This window comes from Dipodomys ordii, unplaced genomic scaffold (assembly GCF_000151885.1).
Source record: "Dipodomys ordii isolate 6190 unplaced genomic scaffold, Dord_2.0 Scaffold127, whole genome shotgun sequence".
NCBI lineage: Eukaryota > Metazoa > Chordata > Mammalia > Rodentia > Heteromyidae > Dipodomys > Dipodomys ordii.
In genome coordinates this window covers 7,444,223-7,459,761 of record NW_012267343.1, presented here as the reverse complement: position 1 = coordinate 7,459,761, position 15,539 = coordinate 7,444,223, and the positions used below count along the sequence as shown (strand labels likewise).

The window sequence follows — 15,539 nt, the reverse complement described above, 5'->3', positions numbered from 1 at the left end:
TGTTGGGGGGGTTGGACATGTGTCCTGAGGTGGGTTATCCGAGGAGGGAGCTAGATGAGCTGTGATGTCTGTTGTGAGCCAGCTTAACCCTAGTGACAGTGGAGCTGTTAAGTCTCTCCACATACTCAGTCCCATTTGACCCCTCCCCTAACCTGAACCTCTGGAGGCCAAGGTGACCACTGGCACAAGGGATAAGAGACAGACATGGCCAGGATGGAAACCCAGGCTCTTATACAAATAAATGCAGGGGCCCTGGGGAGGTCTGTGTTGGGGGTGACGGGGAACACTGGCACCCATGCAAATCCATGCCCAAGCTGAATCAGCCTTTCCCACGCTGGGTGCCTGGCGAGGTGCTGGCAGAGGTGACGGCTTGGGGTGTATTTTTAGCCCTGGGCCCAGTGGATGGTTCTGGTTATGCAATTACTTGGGCTCTTGTTCCTTTCAGATCTGGCCCTATGTTCCCTGGGTCCTGGCTCAGGAATCTGCCATCTGCCCTGCATTTCCTCCTGGCTTCAGAGCCACCAGGAAGCACATGCCCAGAGTTGGGGGTGGGGAGGGTGGAACTACACAGGCATCAGAAGGCTTTTAGACACGGGACCTCACAGCCTGGAACAGCATGAAGGCCCCTTGACCTAACAGTGTAGGTCCAGGCATCCTGCCCTTTGCTTTCCAACCTCCCTGAGCCTGCCCAGCCCCTCAGCTGTGCTCTGCCTGGCCTCTGCCTGGTCACTCTGCATGTCCATTCAGGCTATCCCCTGTTCTTATGATCATCCCTCTTTGGAGCTCCTTAGGGACCCTATCTGCCCCTCCCCCCCCCCATGCCTGGGATTGCTGCCTAAAGATTCCCATCACCCACTGGACCTTTTTCACTGGTGACTTCATTCTCTTTCCAGCCATCCCAGGAAACAGGGTCCAGTGGTCTCCTTTTGCAGATGAGAAAACTGAAGCTATGAAAGCTTTATTCAAGGCTACCTTTGAATGAAGTCAGAGTGACTGCCAGAATCGGGATCGGGCCCAGGCAGTCTGGCTTTAAGGCCTCCCATCTTTACCATCTATGGTGTTAATTTTTCTGTCTACCCAACCAAGTCTCTGCTTTCCCCTCCCCCTCCTCAGAGATGTTTGGCAAAGCTTTTGCATCTGGAAGTCAGGAACATTCCACCTAGAAGCTGTGCGATCTTAGGCAAGTCCTTTCTCTCCTCCTGGCCTCAGTCTCCCCAGTCTGGGAACTCCAGGCCCTTCCCATTTCTTCACAGCTCTGGGCAGCTAAGTTTTTCAGCTAGACTTCTAGGCGCACTGTCTGCCCCTCCCCCCCATCCTGTTTCTAGCCTGGAAATTCCATAGATCATTAAATTCCACAGATAATAGAACGTTGCCTGCAATAATCCCAGTACCGATGGACAGATGGCAACTCTGGGGCTCTGGGCTATGCAGGATCTCCTTTGAGGTCATCAAGAGCCATGTGGTCCCGTCCTTTCCCACCTCCACATTCTCCCTTGCCCATCCAGGGACATCGGGGAACCCCTCTCCCTCCCCCAACCAGCTTTCTGGGCTGTGACATTTATAGAATTGTCTGCTTGGCTTGCAGTCAACTATGTCTCGTTTCTCCTCTCTCTCTCTCTCTCTTCTTCAAGGCAGTGGGTGGGGAGGTGTGTGTGTGTGTGTATAGGGAAGCAGGGTGCCACAAGCTGCAGATGGGGTGACTGAGTACTCTGTCACCCCTCTGGAACAGTGTGGGGGGGGAGCACAGGTGGTCACCCTGGGCCTGGCATACCACGTGGCTGGTGGAATGGGTGGGTACTGGTCGTCAGGGTCATCTCTTCAGACACCTGAACTCTGAACCCTGTGTTTAGTCCCCAGCCTGGCTTTCCCCAGACTTCTTAGAGACCCCTAGATCCCAGTTAGTCACAGCACAGATGGGGTTGGGGAAGGATGAGGCTGTATGGATGGGGAGGGGGGAGATGGAGGCTGGGACTCAAAACTGGGACGAGGCCCTGACATCCAAGTTCCATTCACAGGCCAGGAGACTGTGTTTTGGTGGGTTGTTGGGAGGGCCTACGAGGGCAGATGATTTTAGAAGGAGGGTCAGACGTGGTACTTGTACATTCCTTAGGCTGAGGGCACTGCAGACACTGTTCCTTCCCAATACATTTGGAGAAGGGGAGGGTCCCAGTGAGGAGGGAGGTGCCTCGGGCAGGCAGGCAGGGAATGTGACAGGCTACAGCTGGGAAGTTGGCCTTAGACAGGAGAAAGGAAGCAACTGCATACACAGCTGGCCCGTGGAGCCCAGGGGGCTGGGATGAGCCTGTGCAGAGAGGCTGGTGGGAGTGGGGATCAGTGAACCCTTTCAGGTTCCCTGAGGATTGCTGCTGGGCAGAGACCCCCGGGTATGAGCCGTCTCTGAGGGGTTTGTGTTGCTGGGTTAGAAGTTTGCAGCTGGACTCTTGCTGGAGAAAGTGGACATGACAGGAGCCAGCTGTCCAAGGGCATTGGGAGTTGGTAGCCAGTAGCCAGAGGACTCTGCTTTCACTTGGCCACAACTCTGCTATGCAATGGTGGCCATGGCCCCTGGACTCTCTAGGTGCAGCCTCCCAGCTGCTTCATGGTGGTATCTGGAATAGTTAGAGTGTGTCCATCTTAAGGGACAGCTCTGACCATGTGCTGTGACCACAGGACACAGGGGCCACATCCACCCTTCTGTGATTTTTCATCTCTCAAGATGCCTGCAGAAACCAGTGGGAGTTCAAAGGTTGCAGGAGTCCCTTTAGGCTGGAGCAGTTCTAGAAGTTTCCCTGGAGGAGATGGACTTTGAGCCAGGCCTTGAAGAATGAGTCTAGGCTCCTGCTAAAAGGATGATGGAGACAGCATGGGCCAGGTGATGAGGAAAAATAAATAGTTAAGTATGGTGGAAGTCCGGAGAGGCTGGGAAGGACTGATGGGTCAGGCCATACTCTCTGAATGTGGAGTAGAGGTGTAACTCCAAGGCCCAGGCTTTGTCCTGAGATCAGATATATCTGAGGATTGTGCTTCAAACCCAGTCTGGAAATTCTGTGAGACTCATCTCCAATTAACCACCAAAAGCTGGAAGTGTTATCCTTGAACAAAAAAAGCTCAGGCACAGTACACAAGCCCTGAGGTTAACACCCCCCCTCCCCCACCCACCAACCCCTCCTCAAGCAAGCAGGCAAGCAAATCTGCAATCAAAATACCTGTAAGCTCCAGCTTTCTTGTTCCAGGAGTAATGCTGAGCCTCCTCCTTGTAGGTGAATAGGGCAAAAGTAAATAATGTGTGGGATGCGCTCACACAGGTCTAGGCACCCAGGGTCTCCTCAAAGGAGCAGAATAGCTATGGCAGTACTTCTCATGCTCAGGCAGTGCTGTTGGAAGTGCATGACTGTTTCTATTTTCTCTCACTTTTCCTTTTTCCTCTTCAGGGTCCTCCTGGGCCATATGGAAACCCAGGTCTGCCTGGTCCACCTGGAGCCAAAGTGAGTATTGGCTGTGTCATCTGTAGACATGGAGGGGGGGTGGTAAAGTGCTGGAGTCAGGTCACATTTGGGTGTGTTCCCAGGGCATTCTGAGAAGGTGTTTCAGGGTCCCAGAGCTCATTCCTGGTGTCTGGTCCAGTACTGGGACTGGAGGCACAGGGAAGAGTCCCGAGTTTAGCTTCTAGCTGGGAGAGAGGGGGGAGAAGAGCGACTAGGACCTAGAACCCTCAAAGGGGAGCAAGCAGAAAGGCAACTGGATGCTACATGGGGAGGGCTTGAGATGTCACACGAAGGACCTAAGGTTTACCAGTTAGTTGCAAGGCGTGCCCCAGAAGGCATCAGTTGTGCAGACTGGGGTAGGGACCGGGCTGAGGCAGGGGGAGGGGGATGGAGGAGAGGTCAGCTTATAGTCTGGGAGAAGGTGGAAGAGAAAGGGTGGAAACGGGAAGCCCTAGTATTGATCCGAGTGACCGAGGCCAGGAGAAGAACTGGGGTGGTACCACGCCAGGTAGAAGTCACAGGAGCTGGGACGCTCCCCACCTCCCCCAGGGATCCTCCTTTGAATAATACTCATGTTAGCTTTTCCTGAGACCTTCAAGGCTGGGGTCCAGAGGATATAAAAACCCCAGCTGTGGGCTCCTTCATGAGTTCCTGGAGCTCAGCACATGTCAGGGTTTTTGGGCAATTTACAATGAGCAGCTCAGATTCCTAAGAATATCTGGAGTAGCAACAGTTAGGTAAAAGACAAAGAGTTCTCAAGACAGGTATGGTGTGGTAGCTCAAGCCTGTAATCCCAGCTACTTAAGTGGCAAACATCAGAGGATTGTGATTTGAGGCCAGCCTGGGCATGAGACTCCATCTCAACCAATGGCTGGGCACAGTGGTGACTTACCTGTCATCCTTAGTGACAATAGGGAAACTCAAGTAGGAAGATCATAGTGCAGGCTGGCCCAAATGTAAAGTGAGATCCTGTCTTGAAAGTTACCAGTGCAAAAAGGGGCTGGAGACATGAATCAAGTGGTAGAGTGCCTAGCAAGAGTGAGGCCCTGAATTCAGTCTCCCAGGAAAGGCAGAAGAAGTAGGAGGGAGAGAAGATACACTTGGGGAACTTAGGAGAAAGGTGGCTGAAACCCCTGTGGTAGGCAAAGAAGAGCTGAAGGCTCCTAGCTCTGAGGCCTCCAGGCCTTACCCATGCCGCTGTGAGTTAACCAGGTGAAGAACACCTCTGGGCTTTTGTCTAGCTGCAGTCCAAGGCCATTCTTTGTTAGTCCAGCTGCAAAGATCAATGGCTTGAGGGAAGACTTCTGTTAAGCTCCAGGCTGAAAAAAGCAAGCACCCTCCAAAGAGCAGCCCCCACTAGCCAAACAGCATGTCTGTGGACCAAGGTCCTACAGGAACTGTCTTAGATGTAAGGATATATAAGGCTTTGAGCACTTGCACAGAACCTCAAGGGTACCAACCTCAGCACCCATGGGCTGAGACTTTCACCAGACCAAACTGGGACTTTCTTTGAAAAGCAGGCACTGGAATCTTCAGGTGCTCAGTGCCTAGCAGCTGTCTGGGTACCTGGGATGACCTGGGTTTTCTGTGTGTGTGTGTGTGTGTGTGTGTGTGTGTTTGCGCACGCGCGCACGCCAGTAGTGAGGCTTGAACTTAGGGCCTGGGCACTGTCCCTCAGCTTTTTCACCCAAGGCTAATATTCTACTACTTGAGTCACACTTCTACTTCTGGCTTTTTGGTAGTTAGTTGGAGATAAGATCATATGGACTTTTCTTGCCCAGGGTTGGCTTTGAACTGAGATCCTCAGATCTCAGCCTTCTGAGTAGCTAGGATTATAAGTGAGAGCCACCAGCATCTGGCTGCCTGGGTTCTAATAAAGCAAATGCTAATGATAATAACTATGTTGTATTGTGCCCTTGCTGTGTGCAGTAACTGTGTGTGCACTTAACCTGACTTGTCTTCTTTGAGCCCACAAAGACCAAAGACATGATTGCTCTACCTATTTACCAATGGGAAAACTCAGGCAGTGGCAGATTAAGACCTTGTCTAGCAACCTGCCTCAATGGGTCAGGCATGGTGAGGTTCCTTTGGAGATTTCAGTACAGTTTGTGGGTGCCACGGATGCTGATCAGAAGTATCAGGCTTGCCTTTCTTGGCCTGTTCTGGTTGGGCCTGTTCCCGCCTGATCCTCTGCTTCTATAGCAGCATGTGCTCAGGCTGCTCCATCATCTCCTCTCTCTGGCTCTTACTGGCCTTTGAGCACCACTGAGTGGCCCATGACAGAAGATGGGCTGCTTGTCTCTCCAGTTTGGAAAGACTGGATGGGGCACTTAGGCTGGGGTCCTGGCAGTGACCCACGGACCCCTGGACTCAAGTCAGGAATAGGACTTCCATTTGGTTGATTGTGCCCCAAGGCTGTTCTCTATGAACCCCCACTGTGAAGGCCAAGTGACTTAATACAAGCTATTCATCTGTCTGGCCTTAGGCCATGTGGAGGGTGAATGTGTGCATAGTCAGTGTCATGGGAGAGGGTGTGTGTTCTTGAGAATCTGCTGGAAGCAAAGGGCTGCATCTCCCATGGGAAGATGAAGGATTGCTGGTCAGAGGTTGTGCCTGGACACTTCATTCCGAGTGTCAGGATGGCCCCAGGGCTACCAGTCAGGGCAGACCTCTCTGGCTGAAGACACGTTTTCTTGGTTGGCCCTGGGGCTGTCTTGGATTTTTAGGTGGCTTGGCCAGGTTAGGGCTAAAGCAGAGGCTCCCCCTGGATGCATTCAAGGGCATATGAATGTCTGAATCAGTGGGTGGGATCCTGCAGAGAATGTCTTCTTTCACCAGAGACCTTTTGGGCCCAATGGAATTGTAGGACTGGCCTCCCCCAGGCCCTGTGCTGGGCTCTGATCTTCCAGCTCAGTGTTAGCTTGCAGAACTACTTCTGGGACCATCCACCTATTTACTCACCCTTGGCTTATTGAGCACCTACTTGGTGACATGGTGAGGATCTCTGCTATGTAAGTCAGTTGTTGCTCATGACAAAGCTCCCCTACCAGTCTCAAAGGTGGGAGGCAGGTGGGTAGGTGGAGAACATGATAGGGTGAAGAGGAAGGATGAGGGACCTCATCTCACTTCAGGTTGAGGAATGCAAGGTCAAAGGACTGAAGTGACCTACTGGGTTTGCAGCTGGAAGGAGCTTTGTTGGGGCTCTCTGACTGATAAAGGTCAGACCAGGCTTCAATTTGACTTCTGTCTTCCAGAGCCCCCCAGCTGTGCACAGTGTGGCCATGCATGCCGTGTTCAGAGCAGGCAGGAAGGGGGCTTGTCAGCCTCTGGCTGGAGCTGAGGTCAAGGACTATGAAAATGGGGCTGGAAATTCATTTGTCTAGCCACACATGGTTATTTGAAGAAAGCATAGGGGTTAAGAACATGGACTCTGGAGCCTGACGATCCAAGTTCAAATCCTGACTCATTCACCTTGTAGTTCTGTGGCTGTAGGAAAATTATTCCAACTTCCCACAGTGCAGTGATCCAGTAGACTGCCACTTAGCCAGGACTACTGTGGTAGGCAGGGCTGCCCTGGGAAAGGGTCAGCCTGTATTAAATGCAGATTGGCACATTCCCTCTCCCTGAGGAGTGCAGAGGCCAATGAGAAAAGAAAACATGCTAAACACAGCACGACTTCCAGGCTCTAGGAACTCCATGAAAGACATGGCCTGCTCAGAGGCCTCTGAGAAGGGGCTGATGGGATTGATCTGGCCTAGCCAATGAGCGACACCCTCCTGGAAGGTAAGGAGCTGGGGTCTACAGGGTAGTGGGCAGTGGAGCCAAGAGTCAAGGAGAAGAAGGGACAGGAATCAGGCCTGAGAGATTTGGCAGGGGAGGGGGGAGGGGACTTTATCCAAAGAATGCCTGAAAGACACCAAAACTTGGGCAGAGGAGAGGCTGACAGGGGAGGTTTGTGAGGGCCACCTGGCCACCTGGGAAGCAAGACTTGACCAAAGGGGAGGCCTAGAGCTACCCAGTGGGCTTGGAGCTGACTAGGATACAGTCAGGGGGGAGCTGAGGCCTGGGGCAGAGGTGGAGCTAGGGGATCAGAGGTAGGGGAGGGTCTATAAGTCAGGATTGCTGTGGGCAACCGAAAAGAATGGATATGCAGGGCGGAGCTGGCAAGAACTGGGACAGAGACAGTCCTGTGCCCATCTGTCCCCTTCCAGTGATGACAGAGATAAGACAAGCATGGAAAAATCCAGAAGATAATAGTAGCAAAGCCAGTAGGTATTCAAGCTAGTAAGTAGCAAAGCTAGTAGGTAGCAAAGCCGGCATCAGGCCCAATGCTGAGCCACAGAGCAAACGGAACCTCCCACAACTCAGTTCTCAGGTCCTCACCCGCCGAGGCTGCTGTCTGGCCTGCTGCACTTGACATTCAATTTGAGCGCTTCCTGTTATCTTTACTCCCCACATGTGCTTGAACGGCTGCCTGGCATCCCACCAACACCAATATCCACACTTCCTATGGCCAATTTCCTTTCTCTTCAAACTGCTTTTTGCTAATATCTAGTACTATCTCCAAGAGCATTACTGTATGTCACTGTTGGAAGCCACCGTCATTTCATGATCAGATTCATGAATTTGACTTGCCAGCAGGAACTCAGTTGGAATCCTGGCTCTACCTCTTGCTGCTTTGTGTGTCATTGGGCAAATGACTTAAATTCTCTGGGCCTCAGCTTCCACTTGTGCTATCTGAGGATAATAATGTCTTGTTCATACCTTAGAGGATTGTTCTGCTGATTAAGCTGTGTACATGTTTGTATTCATATACTTCTCTCTCTCTCTGTATATATATATATATATATATATATATATATATATATATATATGTATGTATACAGGAAAGCGTCTATGAATAGTTGATGATAACATTCTGCATGGGTGAGAGTCTAATTGTTAGTCTATTAGTTGCTTTCTAGAAAGGTCTACTTCAGCTAGTACGAGAGGTTGCCTGTACAGGAGCTTGAACTCAAGGCCTTGAGCGCTCACCTGCCTTTCTTGCTGGCACTCTGTCAATTGGAATCATATCTCTAGTCAGACAGGAAGCTATTAAAAGTAGATAGTTCATGTTTGTTTTCATTTATTTCCCTGGCCATCTATGGGTAGACATTTTACTTACATCTGCTTGTATTTCTATTTTACCACTGTCAGTCTGTTTGGAGTGGAAGTGTGAGGTTATCATTTGTGATTGATTTGTAAGAAGTAGTTTATATTCATATATTAAGGCTGTTAAAGCTTTGCCTACTCTAGCAATGTTTTCCCAATTTATTATTTGCTTTTGAAGATTATTCATGGTGATTTTCACAAATGGAGTTGTCCATTGTTTTTAACTAATCATAGAAAACACTTCTTAGAAACATATAATATGGCCAGTAACTTGGAGAGGGTACTATCACAAGGTAGAATTTATGGTTCTTTCCTTTCTCCCTCCCTTCCTTCCTTCTTCCCTTCTTTCTTTCCCTCTCCCTCTCCATCTCCCTTTCTCTTCCTTTCCCTTCCCTCCCTCCCTCCCTCCTTCCCTTCTTCCTTTCCTTTCCCTCCCTCCCTCCCTCCATCCCTTCCTCCCTCCCTTCCTCCCTTCCTTCCTTCCTTCCTTCCTTCCTTCCTTCCTTCCTTCCTTCCTCCCTCCCTCCCTCCCTTCCTTCCTTCCTTCCCTCCTTCTACTAAGAACTGAAGTAGGACCTTCTACATACTAAGCATGCACTCTACCTCTGAGCTACACCTCCAACTTTATTTTGCTTATACTTGGAAATTTCTTTCTTGCTATGTTTCCACTATTTTGTCAGTCACAGGCCTTGAACTCAGAGCCTGGTGCTGTCCTTCAGCTCTTTTGTTCACTCTACCACTTGAGCTGCAATGCTGCCACCTCCGTATGTCTTCATTTTTACATCTTGTTGTTTTATGATATCATTTGTACTCTTAAAATTCTTAAACCATCTGGAATTAATGGGAATGGAATAGGAATCTAATATTTCCTTTAGCAGTTAACCATTTATTAAACAATATTTCCTCAAATGATCATTATCTGATACACCAGACTCTTTCAGGCTTCTAGTATGTTTTGTTGCTCTACCTGTATATTTGTATGTTAGTATAATCTTATTTTATATGACATTTACTATTGTTGTATGATGTGTCTCTCCTCCTCTCCCCTTTTAAAATACTTCTGGCTATTTTTTGTTAGATAAACTTTATGGCTATCTTCATTTCCTTTAAAAATCTCTTTGGGAATCTTTATTGGAATTGCATTAAGTGCATATATTAATTTACAAAGAATTAACATTTTTAAAATATCAAGTTTTTCTTTCTACACACTTGGCATGTTTTCTCATTTGGTTGAAGTTTTTAACATCTCAGTAAAATTGTATACTTTTTATTATGTAATCCTTGCATGTTTCTTATTCAGTTTATACTTAGAGATTTTATTTTTGTTGCCATTATGATTAGGTTATTTTTTCCTGTTATATTTTCTTTTCTTTTTGGGGGGAGGGTCCGGTCGTGGGGCCTGAACTCTGGGCCTGGGCGCTGTCCCTCAGCTCTTCAGCTCAAGGCTAGCACTCTACCACTTGAGCCACAGCACTGCTTCTGGCTTTTTTTCTTTTTGCTTATGTGGTGCTGGGGAATCGAACCCAGGGCCTCATGCATGCAAGGCAAGCACTTTACCACTGAGCCACCTTCCCAGCCCCTCCCTGTTATATTTTCTATCTGGCTCTCAGCTATTGAAGTAATATATTGATTTTTGTATTTACTTCATAATCATCCCCTTTACTGTATCATCTTATTAGTTCTTCTAGTATTTCAGTCAGTTCTGCTGAATATTCTAGTCAGGCACTCATATGATTTTCAAAGAAGGACAGGCATATTTTGGTCCTCTTCTTCTCAAAAGCCAGTAGATCTTATTTGTTTTTTCCTGCCTTATTGTGTTGGCTAGAGCTTCTAAATTCATGAAATGGTAGTAGAGGTAGTAAGACTCCAAAGGAACTTCTAGGAACTGGGCCAGATATGACCCAACCTCAGCCCTATTGCCTCTTGAGATGCTATTTGCTCAGTCATGAATTATTTTCTGATGCTTTCTGTGGGCTAGGCCCTGTCCTGGATATTTGGGATTGGAGATGATTTACACAGAAGCTCAGAATGACCAGATCCTTTATGACTCGGTCCTCCTTTTTTTCTCACTCCTTCTCTGGGCCTCAGCTACCCAAAGCCCTCTCTTGTCTCATCTCACAACCCTACCTGCCGGGAAGGGTCCCAGAACAGTTCCCATTCCTTCTATGTACTTCCATGTACTTCACCTTCTCCTAGCCTTCTAGTTCTTGTAGGCTCTGGGACGTAGGCCAGGCAGAATCTAAAGTCTCCATGCACATAGCAACTATAATTTCCTTGAGGTCACACAGATTTTGGTTGGCTACAGAGCTGAGTCTAGAAACCAGATTTTTTTCCAGATATGATTCATTACACTTCATGTTTTAACCACTCTCTTAGGGGTCTGGCTAGGGAGATGTAGGGTCTTTTCCATCCCAGAAGCCACCTTTGACTCAACGGGGAAACTTGAACATCTGTTAAGTTTCACTTCCATTTTGTCTTCTTCCTCTGTGTAAATCCCTTCAAGGATTTACTCACACCCAGGCCAAGCTCTTTGCAGTCTTCCTGTCCTCCGCTCAGCTCTGGAGTATAGCTTTTCACTGTACTGTGCTGAAATGTAAAGAGCCTAGACTCTGGAACCAGACTTCCTGAGTCTAAACCCCACTTTCTAACTCTTTGAGCTTGGATGAGTGATATATCCTGCCTCAGTTTTCCTCTTCTGTAGAGTGGGGATCATGATTACTGCTACCCCATAGATTTGGGAGATTAAAGGGGCTAACACATGTGCAGGGATTAGGAATGCACTCCATAAATGCTAGAGCTGCTCTGTCTAGTTTCTCCCATAAGTTTCCTGAGGGTTAGGCTGTGCGTTCTGCTTCCCTGTGTTTTCACCACACTTGGCTTACGGTAGATGTTTAATACATGCCAATGTCCCTGTCTCTATCTCTGTGCTGGTCTCTGTCTCTGTCTTTGATTGTGCCAGTACTAGTGCTTGAACTCATGGCCTGGGCACTTTCTCTTTCTGTTTTTTTTTTCCTTCTCAAGGCTGGTGCTCTACCACTTGAGCTACAGCTCTACTTTCTGCATTTTGTTGGTTAATTGGAGATAAGAGTTCCAGACATTCTTGCCCAGGTTGGCTTCAAATCATGATTCTTAGATCTCAGTCTCCTTAGTAGCTAGGATAATAGGGATGGCCCACCATTGCCCAGCTGATATCTGCCTTTATTAATATCTTTGGGCAGAGATTATGCCCCACATACTACTGCTGTTGGGAATGTAGAGAGAAACCCCACATAACTAAAATGCTGTGGGCTCTGGACCAAGGATCAAGACTGTCATCTCTTTGGGGCATCATTTCCTGCTTTGTAAAACGACCGAGCAAGGGACTCAAAGACCCATGCCTGCCAACTTTTGTATGCCAACTCATCTGTCAGCTGTGGACCGAGGTGGGCACAGGCTGGGTGAGGAGAAGCTTCATCCTTTTTTGGCCACAGGAATCCTTAGTAGCCCAAGCCTCGCTGCACTGCACCGAGGACATAAAAGGCATAGCACTGAGCTCCTGAGCAGCTAAGGGCGGGGGAGGGTCTAGAGAGGAAGCTGCAGGGGCAGGTGGATCCTGGAGGTGAGGATCTTCAAAAGTGAGCCAAAGGGGTGCAGGTGGGGTTGGGGTTCTGTGGCTCCAGCAGGGTAGAGCTGACCTTCAATGTGTGGCAGGCAGCTGGCCTGAGAGCTGGAATGGTGGAAAAGTGAGGAAAGGGATTATGAAAGAAGCCTCCAGGCTTTCCAAATGAGGTGAGAGCCCACTCTTGCCCTATGCTGGAAGCTATAAGGCTGTGTATAGCACATGCCTCACCATACCTGAGCCTATTAGGAGAGCAGCAAAAGGCTATCCCTTTTCCTCTGGGGGGTTGGAATGGGAGATTTCTGGTGGAGTCAGTGAGGTTGGAAGTTCTGAGTTCTGATGAAGAATCAAGTGGGAATTAAACAAAGTTGGCTAAGCTAGTCTTCCCACATGGCATGGCCCATGGGTTCCAGCCTGCAAATCTAGGAAGCCAGCGTACCCAAGAGCATGTGTGTGTACTTGCGTGCATGTACATGCATGTGCTCCTATGTGTGTGCTTGAGCCCCTTTGCAAGGTGAAGAAACTGAGGCTCACAGAGATTAAATTCCCTCCCGGGTCCCACTGTGAGCCTCTGTGAGGTTCAGAGCTTCCCTCAGGACCTCTGACCTGTGCCCTTCAGGTTTAGGAGCCAGGGGAGGGGGGGACAGGTTGGGAGTTGGGAGCTCTTAGTAGATGATATCAGTATTGACTGACATCTTAGGTGCTGCTTTCTGAGTAACATGGTCGTGTTTGAGAAAATGGGGGCCAGAAACTGGGGTGCTAATTGTCCCCATGGGAAATACTGGGTGGACTCTAGGCCTTGCACCCAGGGCCTGAGCTCAAGGTACTGGTGACAGGACTCTCCTGTGTGCAGGGTGTACAGTTCATGCTTCTGACTCCCCAAGTTCATTGTCTAGTCCGACTTGTGGGGCAGGAGCATAGGCCTGGAGTCACATTTCAGGCTCCCGTTCTAGTTCTGACAGTGCCACATCTAGGGCCTCCTACAGGGGTCTCAGTTTCCCCAATTGTGTTACAAGGACAATCCCAGGTCCCTTCCCCATTCATTCCATCTAGCTAGCATGGAAGCGACATAAGGTAACCTTCATGGCAGTGTACCAATGAGTGACTGTCCTTAGGAGGTGACGACCCACTCCCTGGGAGAAAATAGAAATCTCTCCCTGCCTTTCACAGAAACCCTCTGAGAGCCTAGAGGGAATAGCAGAAAAGAGATAGTCCTGGCAACACATGCAGGTGGACTGGTTACCTGAGGGATGGGCTGGGGAAGGCGAAGGCCCATTGGGCTGTATGGTGAAGAACACAGCTGGTGACCCAGGCAGATTTTCTAAGTGGATCAACCTCATGAGCAAGTGGCATGATGGTGCATGGCGCGACGGAGAGAGGGTGGCTGTGGTCTGATGAAGAAGCCAGACTCCCTCTCTGTGAAACTGGCTGGTGGCAGGAGAGAAGAGTTTGGCCTGGAGGGCAGGAGCCAAGGTTATGAAAGACACGGGGTTATGAGACACGGGGCTGGGAAGGTGGCTCAGTGGTAGAGCGCTTGCCTTGCATGCCTGAGGCCCTGGGTTCAATTCCTCAGTACCACATAAGCAAAAAGAAAAAAGCCGGAAGTGGTGCTGTGGCTCAAGTGGTAGAGTGCTAGCCTTGAGCTGAAGAGCTGAGGGACAGCGCCCAGGCCCAGAGTTCAGGCCCACAACTGGACCCCCCCCCCAAAAAAAAGAAAAAAGACAGCATCTGGATTTCCTGCAGTTCGTGTGAGCTATAGAAGGAGTTCGAGTAGAAGAGTAATGGAATTCCTTCTGGGGCACAGGGGGTTGATAGGGAGGTACTGAAGCAGGGGAGCAGGAAGTGAGCATCCTTTCTAGATGACTGGATGGTTAAAGCAGACTTGTTTTGTTGTTTCAGGGACAGAAAGGAGATCCGGGGCTTTCACCAGGCCAGGCCCACGATGGAGCAAAGGTAGGTTCCACAGACTCCAGTGCTCAAGGGAAGAAGGAACGTGGCCTCACCCTCCTCAGGCAGATGCTGTGGCAGAGGTTGTGTGTGTCAGAGACAGGGGGATGGACAAGTCTGGAAAGGTTGGGGTGGCTTCTTTCTTTTTCTTTTCATTTCTTCCTTGAAATCCTTCAGGCTCTCTCAACACCAAGCCATGACTACCCCCAGTGCCTTCATCCCAAGTGAAAATGAGAAAAGATTTTGGCTATCGACACACCTTGGTGAACAGCCTTTTGCTCAGTGCTCTGAAGAGCTTTCTGCATAGCCTGTGAAGTGACCTTGGCATTACTTTTTTTTTTTTGTCTGTCCTGGGGTGGGTCTAGGTGCTGTCTCTGAGCTTTTGTGTTCAAGGCTAGTGTTCTACTGCTTGAGCCATAGTTCCCATTCTGGCTTCTTATACTTATGTGGAGGTAACAATGTCGTGGACTTTCCTACCTGGGCTGGCTTCAAACCACAGTTCTCAGATCTCAGCTTCCTGAGTAGCTAAGATTGCAGGTGTGAGTCACCGGTGCCTACCTGGCATTAGCTTCTTGGCACCCATGTCCAATAGCTTCCAAGCTTCCACCTTAGATTGTTGATCAAAGCAGATGGTCTGTAGACTTGTAGGAGGTAGACAGGAAAGGGCTAGGCCTTTAAAGCTTGCTCACTCCCATACCGCAAGTCTGCTGTGCAGGCTAAAACATTTGAGCCAAGGACTCTCCCTCCCTGAAGCAGCCATCCTGTGGCCTAACAGGGACAGAGGTGAATCCAGGGGCCTAGAGCTCAAGGCGAGTTCACCCTATGCTTTATGTACTGTACTATAAGGATGCTGTGTCTGTCCATCTTTCCTGTGGACAGGGCTATCCTGTGAATCAGGGCTATCCTGACTGCCAGGATGGTACTCGAAAACTGAGCTGTTATGTGAGGACCAGGCAAGCAGCTCCTGCCTTTGCTTTCCCTGAGTCACAAGTGGCTCAGTGCTTTATACTCTCCCCTAACTATGTTTATCCAGTCAACCTGGCTGGGGAGACCTGGGACCCTGGATGGTGTCCATATGCACTCCCCTTCAATACTCCCCAGAGCCTTATAAGCCAGGGAGAATGACCAGCTTACACTCTGAGAAAACACCCCACCTGGCTGGCTTGTTAGAAGCTTGGCAGCCTGGGCCTGTCTCATGCTCCTGCCTGGCCTGCTTTCAAGTCTCCTGCTTTCAAGTCCCCCCTACTTAGAGTCCACTATGACCAGCAATGGGAAGAGCAGACTGGAATGCAGGACAGGTGCTTTCTGTCTGGAGTGTGGTTCAAGCCATGATTTCAGCATCAGAATGCATTCTGCAA

General features: G+C 49.4%; 1 protein-coding gene across 1 annotated transcript in view; it reads left to right on the top strand.

Annotated features, from left to right (window-relative positions):
- Positions 1-15,539, top strand: part of Col27a1 (collagen, type XXVII, alpha 1) — a 114,098-nt gene that overhangs the window by 19,066 nt on the left and 79,493 nt on the right. The window contains exons 5-6 of the mRNA XM_013030114.1: positions 3,432-3,485; positions 14,134-14,187. Coding sequence (XP_012885568.1) covers positions 3,432-3,485; positions 14,134-14,187 — 108 coding nt within the window. The remainder of the gene's footprint in view (positions 1-3,431; positions 3,486-14,133; positions 14,188-15,539) is intronic.